The following is a 7,585-nucleotide window of genomic DNA, read 5'->3' on the forward strand; positions in this document are numbered from 1 at the left end:
TTGGCCCAATGAAGAAAGCACTCTCTGGGAAGCAGTATATGGATGATGCGGAGGTTTTTGATGTGACAAAACATTGGCTCCGATGCCAACCAGTAGAGTGGTACATAGGTCCTCCCAGTAAGCTGACATCAGGTCATCTCAAGGAGATTATGTTGAAAAATAGGATTTTTTAGGCAAAAGAGTGGATAATAATATGGTGTATTGGAATCCTGAATAAACGCAACCTGCTTTCAGAAGAAAAATTCGTTGCATTACTAACTGAATGCCCCTCATAGATAAAAGCACAAGAGGATCATGAACAATAACTACGCCAATCATTACTGCAATAATTTATTTAGCTTTTTTTTAGCTATTCCTGCAAGCACCATTTCTACTACTCAATACATTTGTCTGTAATTATATAGTACCTTGCCTGTCCCTCTATTCCATACCCCAGTCATATTCTTATTTTCTTCTTCCCTTCTATTTTTCTTCCTTTTCCAGCTCGTCAGCTTTTCAGTTACATCTTATTAATAGTGAGGTAGTGAAATCTGGTGCTTTGTTTTGGTCTGCACAGAAACCTAATCACAAAAGTAAGCAAAAAAAATTAATGTAATGTGGATCTTAATAATAATAATAATAATAATAACTGTGAAACAAGATCTGTAATAGTGTGCAGGTCATATCTAAAAACAGAAACTAACATATTATATAAAATAAAAAAAGAGTTAATTAATTGATTTCCAGCCATTCTCAGTATGTAATGAGCTTCAACCTACAAGAATTACTGGAAAGCAGTAATGCAAAGCACACAAACTACTTCTGATATGTGAAACTCATATAGTTATCTATGTGATGAGCATGACAAGACACCCTGCAAGACAATATTAAATGCTTTCTCTGAAAATTACATCATATAGATATTTGAAGACCATCAGGATTACTGCTAAGAGTGACTGATAAAATTTCTTTATTTAACAACCAGTTTCAAAATACAGACCATTATTAGTATTTACAACATCATATTAGGCACTATAAAATCACTGGCGTCAGTTAATAGAATCCATGAATTCATCACTGCTGTCACACAGTAATGTTAATTACACCATCATCATAAACTGTGCAAGTCAGTGCACTTATCCATGGTTGATCCTAGGAATGCAGACATTCTACATCACTGAGTATATGGATGGCTCCATTCCTAGCACTGATGCTGACTGCTGATCAACCATGGATAAGTGCACAGTCTGGCACAGTTTAGGATAATGGTGTAGTTAACATTACTATGTAACAACAGTGACAAATTCATGGATTTTATTATTTGATGCCCATGATTTTTTAATACCTTAAATGATGCTGTAAATTCTTTTATGAATCTGATGATGGTCTGTGGCCTGAAACTGGTTCTTAAATAAAGACAGTTTATCAGTATATCTTGCCAGTAATCATAACTTGCTGCAAATATTTACAAGCAGTGAGGCACCACCTTCTGCAAATATTACAGAGAGTTTGTGATGTGCTTTCCCACCTGCACTGAAACTGCTATCAGTGGCCACGAGGCGGTGGTGGTGGTTAGTGTTTAACGTCCCGTCAACAACGAGGTCATTAGAGACGCAGCGCAAGCTCGGGTTAGGGAAGGATTGGGGGAAGGAAATCGGCCGTGCCCTTTCAAAGGAACCATCCCGGCATTTACCTGAAACGATTTAGGGAAATCACGGAAAACCTAAATCAGGATGGCCGGAGACGGGATTGAACCGTCGTCCTCCCGAATGCGAGTCCAGTGTGCTAACCACTGCGCCACCTCGCTCGGTGGCCACGAGGCAGTTGTAGTGACAATTATTTACAAATATCTAAGAGCAACTAAGAAACACTGATAACTGCACAATAGGAGTAAAACAAAGCATGCAGCTATAGACAGAGAGATGCTGAATAAAATGCATTTGGCTGTCAATAGGGCAAAACATGAAGCCTTCATCAACTACTGTATCACTATCTTATTGAAGGCCTATCACAAAACTCAAATATATTCTCCTCATGTGTGATGCCTTCCATTGGCACCAAAGTTAGTGACCAAACACTTGTGCTAACACAAAAATTGAAACTGAGGCTAGCAAATCAAAAGCAGAAATGTTTTAACTGCACTTCCAAATCCTATAGTACCCCCTCAGGCAAAGCATTTTACGGGTGGACACCGCATCCTGGATAAATCTGAAGAAAGACATTGTTCTATCAGCCTCTGTTTTAAAATTGCCCTTATTTAGCAGTGTCCACCTCTGTAGACCACGAGGGGGAACAGAGTTCAATTCCTTGGACTGCCAAGGATTTTTTGTAGGTGGGAAGATGGAACAGCACGCACTCAGCCCGTGGTGGCAAGTGAGGAACTGCTTGAATGAGAGGTAGCAGCACCAGGGCTGCCAGGAGAGTGGTGTGCTGACCCTACGCCACTCCTTACCATCCAAAAGGAGCTACTGGCACTGGACGATGTGCTGCTCATTCAGGCGCGATGGTGCTACCCTTATTTTATTAAGCACTACTAGTTTTGAGTGCAGCTAAGTCTCAGGTGCATCTACAGTAGATGTGGATATATCATCCTCATCAAACAAAAATCAAGTGTCATGCACAGTTGTGCACAGCATGGTCATTAGAGTGCGTGATGCATGCCAATGCATTTCAATATGGTGCACTTTGATGAATGTGCCATGCACAACTACATACAGCAAGCAATATCTGTTTGATGAGGATGATATACATCCTCATCTCTTGTAGTTGCACTTTAGAATAGGCAATGCTTGAAACTAGTAGTGCTAAATAAACTACAATTTTAAAACAGTCTGATCATCTTTCTTCAAATTTTGGTAGTTATCAATACATCTTTACTGATGTTTTAATTATTTATTATTAATTAAAACATTATTGTTTGGGTGAAGCTAGATATCTGGATCAAGGTACTCTGACATGCTTTGACTGGGATATCTGTATGCTTCAAATGGATTTTTTTTAGTGTTAACACTCTTGTGTCAGGCTTAGTATGAGCAGCTGATAAATGCTCTCCTCCACGAATCATTTTATATCACTGCAAATCAGTGGTGGTTCTAACTTTAGATAAATGCTAGTAATGTCAATCATAATTTCTGAAGAGGAAACCAAAAGTAAAAACCTGATTCACACATTGTGAGCTGGTAGAGTAAACATATGTAAAATGACTAGCATGAAAAACAGGTGGATAGTTTCAAGTAATTTTGTTTTGTAACCTAAAGTGTTTGTCATGTTACATCAGAACCAACAATGGAAAAATCCAGGATAGAATGTAACCCTGTCCCTCTACACTCCCACAAGCAGCACTTCACCATCCCTCATCCCTACCCTGCTATCCTTCCCTCCCCCTCCCCCCAGCCTACTCCTTACACTCCCCCCCCCCAAAAAAAAATACAGTTGTTCTCCCATCATGCACTGCTGCTCACAGTATGGCTCCAGTAGCCACAAAATGCAGTCATGTATGTGTAAGTAGCATTTTTGTGTGTGTGTGTGTGTGTGTGTGTGTGTGTGTGTGTGTGTGTGTGTGTGTGTGTGTGTGTGCATGTGCGTGTGCGCGAGTGCGTGTGCGCGCGTGTGTGTGTGTGTGTCTATTTCTGACAACGGCCTAGGTGGCAGAAAGCTCACTATCCGACAGCCTTTTTGTTGCATCTATCTGCAACTCAGAACCAGCTTATATTACATTAAAATTTACCTAATGTTGAACAAAAAGCTTTCCCTACAAAACAACTGATTAGATGTAAATTTTATGTTCGATCTTACAAAGGGACTTTATGCATCGATCCTCTTTGATTTTCTTCAAACTTACAGCATTTGAAGGTCAATGCTCAAACATCACTTACCAGTAGCTAAAGCACTACAATAATTTTCTCACAAATGCTCAAAAAATTGATTTTTAGTGTTGTTAAAGGATAGAATACTTCAATACTTATAACACAGCAGTCTGTAGCTGTCTATTAACAATCCAGTCTAATAGTCTTGAAGTTGACTTTTTGATTCCTGCTGGATCCAAGTTTATGTTAACTATTGTCTGCATTTGTTTTATCATCAGTTTGAATGGCTAAATAACAAAATTTAATCTCAGTTTTTAACACAAAAATATTTTTTGTTTTTAATTACAAATCACATGAAAGAGTGAATATATACACAATAAAATAAAATTTGCTACAAAAGTGTCTTGTTGTTAAATGAAATAACTATACACACCAATAACATTATTTTTAATATTATTTTTTGTATTTATTAGTAATCTCTAGAAATACATTGTTTTATTTTCTGTTTCATGTTTCACATTTATGTACTATACCTACCACATCTGAATTTATTATGAATGCAGTCCTCACACTTCTATTCCATTACCACATATAAATATAAAGATATTATTTTCTATTAAGAACTATGATTCAGTGTTTGTTAATTAACATTTCAGTTGATAATACATGCAGAGTTCATAAATATAAAAAAATGACTCAAGTGAGAATCAAACTAACAACCACAAGACCACAATTCCAGACAACTATGCACACAGTTACGATTGTTCTTCTTCTAAAAGACAGTTTTCGAATTTCTAAATTGTCAGAATTCCCACCCCCCTTGTATTTGCTTTTTGTTGACTATTTGCTTTTTGTTGACCTTCTATGGGGTGTATTTCCCATGCTAGGATCAATCGCCCACCAACATTGTTTACTAATGAGACTTCCCTTAATTTTTTGCAACCAGTGGTGATAATTATCTTTATTCAAAAGTTCAGTTTTTCCACGGAGGCTGCAATATTACATTACCTTTCTTCAATTTTTCACTTACGAATCCTCTTCACCATCTGCACAAATGGGAAAATTTTCAGTACTGGTATTCACAGTGTCTCAGCATTTAAAACAATCTTTTCCAGCCGGTCTTGTTATTTAGATGGTGTTCCTACTTTGTGTAGCTCTCATGGATGTATAATAAGGGGATAGGCTTACACTGTACGTTGCTTCGAAACTGGCACCGTGTTAGATGCACCAAAAGCTTAGCAGACTACAATTACTTTTTGTTCTTAATTTCTGTAGTGTGCAGGCAACAGTTGTTTTAAAAATGTTACAGTGCTTTTGTAAATAATGTAGGATCAGAAACACATTTTCAGGCATTTTTCTGATCTTAAATGCATATTTGACACTGACAACACCATATTTTGGCTTGTTAATGTAAGTTTATTTTTTTATTTGTTTAGAATAACCAAGAAATGAAAATGCTGCTTTCATAATCATATTTTCCGTAATATGGGATCACTACATTAGTGTTCAGTCTATGCCCTCTTCCTGAAAATGCTGAGAACATATTTTGCTATGTTTGGTGAGTTTCCAGTCTTTTCTTCTCGATTGGAGTGTGTCAGCTCTCGCATTAGCAGAGCAAATTCGAAACAAGTCAAGACAGAAGGACATATTACAGACTAATCTGGAGGGAGCTAGAGGGGAAAGAAACATTAATTTAAGGGTGTGTGGCATAAATATTCATATTCAAAAATAAAAGCCGAGATTGCCCAGACAGCTTTTCAAGTTAGACTAATAGAAAATCTAAAGTCAAGCAGCAAGCAGTACAACCAAAATTCCTGTGTATAAAGAAAATATCACTTAACAGGTCCACTTATGAATATAATGTAATTCCTTTATATTTTAGACTATAATCATAGTGATTAGTATATCTGTAAATGAAACAAGCTGACATTTTTTATCCAAACACTTCCACCAGAAGATAATGTCTAAGGCAACTAAGGTGGCAGACATTTGCCTCAAGTTTGTGACATCATGACAACTCCCCTCATTACACCTCCATAGTAGCTGTTGATCAACAATCATGGGCACATAACCTGTGAACATTCTTTAGAATAATGGCAGAGAGCACACCAAAAAGCAAAGTACATTGCAAATAAAGGAACACATCTGTTTTGACATAGATGCAGAATACCTTTAAAATGTAATGTACATAATAACAAGAAGACAGCAATAGGTACCAGTACCAGCTAATTCACAGTCCACAAGACAGATAGTCCACATCACTGATATTAAATGCATCAAAATTTTTTATACTTAACAGTGGTTAGAAAACTCTGAATGCAATTTCTTTATTGTTTCTTAGAAGTGCGCCATACAACTTTAAGAAACATGTATCTGTGTTCTGATCTTGAAATTTATTTCTTTCTTTTTTACTTATTTATCCCACAAGTATGAAGAAAATCAAAGAGGGCCAGTCTGTACAGATAAACAGAGAGGAATTCAGCAGAATTATAATTCATATTCACTATAAACAGAAGACCAGACAACTATTCACGACATCCTATTGCCTCTTTGGGTATGATGTTCACAAGATATATGCTCTAACTTCCCACCCCTAATTCACATACACATCAAATGACTGAAGAAAAAGTAATACACCTTCCCATTCTCTTCTTCACTCACATCTCCTCAGCATTTTCCTCGGTACTTACAGAATGGCCTGGTGCCCACACAAGACATCCCCGTGTTCACCGGCGTGCCAGCACGTCCTACTCTGGCATCTGTGCCAGTATTGCAAGGTGTTGGCAGTGGAGGCAACTTGACAACACAGTTTGGAATCCGCCCACTACAGCAGCAGCTCTTTCACGTGGTACCGGGTAGGAAGGGCACCAAGCCGAATCCAGGCCGTGCACTGTTGGCAGCAGTAGGTGCCGGGGTGTTACCTGCTACTGTGGCCATGTTGGTACCCCTGGCACTCGGACGCCGAAGGCGGAGAAGCATCTACGGAGGGGAATACCCCAGTAAGGACTGGTTGCTTGTTCCAGACACTACCACATTCAGCAGGTGAGCATTTGCCCTTTTTTACATTGTTATTTTATTAAAGTCTTTCAAAAAGTATTGGCAAACCCTCAATTCTACACAAAGGGGAACAGTCCAGAAATTTCAAACTGTCATAAAGGACTAATACGTGCCCTTTAAAGGTGTTGACATATGCCAGAAGACCATTCACCCCTACAACAAAAAGTGGCAGTTGAAAAAAGATGGCAGTACGTTTACCTGTGGGTAACATAGAATAACAGTGAGCAGTTGCACAATTTTTGTGATCAGGAGGAATAAAACATCAGTAAAACCAACACAAGATGGTGGAATGCATGGTAGTAGCCACATTAAGGGACACATTAAGGGAGAGTTTGATTGAATAAAATATGTTTATAGATGCACATATGTCAGTCCATAGTGAAACACATTCCATTCACTGTAGTCCTCTGTTTATGAGAATGTGGGTCGTATCAGTTTTATAATTCTTGAGAGCTCCTATGACCCTCTACAAGTTATGGGCAGGGAATTAGGTGGCAGTATCAGTCCATTTATAATGATAACAGAGGCTGCACAATACCAGAAGTTGTATGCACTGTGCTGGTATTGCGTAAAGTTGTCACATGAAGGGTTCCTCTCGTTCACCTCACTGTAACTGATACACTTGTCATTATCCACAAACCAAAGTTCTAGATACACCATACTGCAATACTCTCACCATGTTACCATGTATTTGGAACAGTGAAGGGTGTTTTGGGGAATTTAGAGTGAAGGCAACCCAAAGA

The 7,585-nt window shown here is 38.1% G+C and overlaps 1 protein-coding gene across 1 annotated transcript in view; it reads left to right on the forward strand.

Annotated features, from left to right (window-relative positions):
- Nucleotides 1-7,182, forward strand: part of LOC124717205 — a 64,583-nt gene extending 57,401 nt beyond the window's left edge. Inside the window, exons 6-7 of the mRNA XM_047243984.1 lie at nucleotides 6,478-6,827; nucleotides 7,092-7,182. Of these exons, the coding sequence (XP_047099940.1) occupies nucleotides 6,478-6,827; nucleotides 7,092-7,182 (441 nt within the window). The remainder of the gene's footprint in view (nucleotides 1-6,477; nucleotides 6,828-7,091) is intronic.
- The last annotated feature ends 403 nt before the right edge of the window (nucleotides 7,183-7,585 follow it).

This window comes from Schistocerca piceifrons, chromosome 9 (genome assembly GCF_021461385.2).
Source record: "Schistocerca piceifrons isolate TAMUIC-IGC-003096 chromosome 9, iqSchPice1.1, whole genome shotgun sequence".
In the NCBI taxonomy this organism is placed as follows: Eukaryota; Metazoa; Arthropoda; class Insecta; order Orthoptera; family Acrididae; genus Schistocerca; species Schistocerca piceifrons.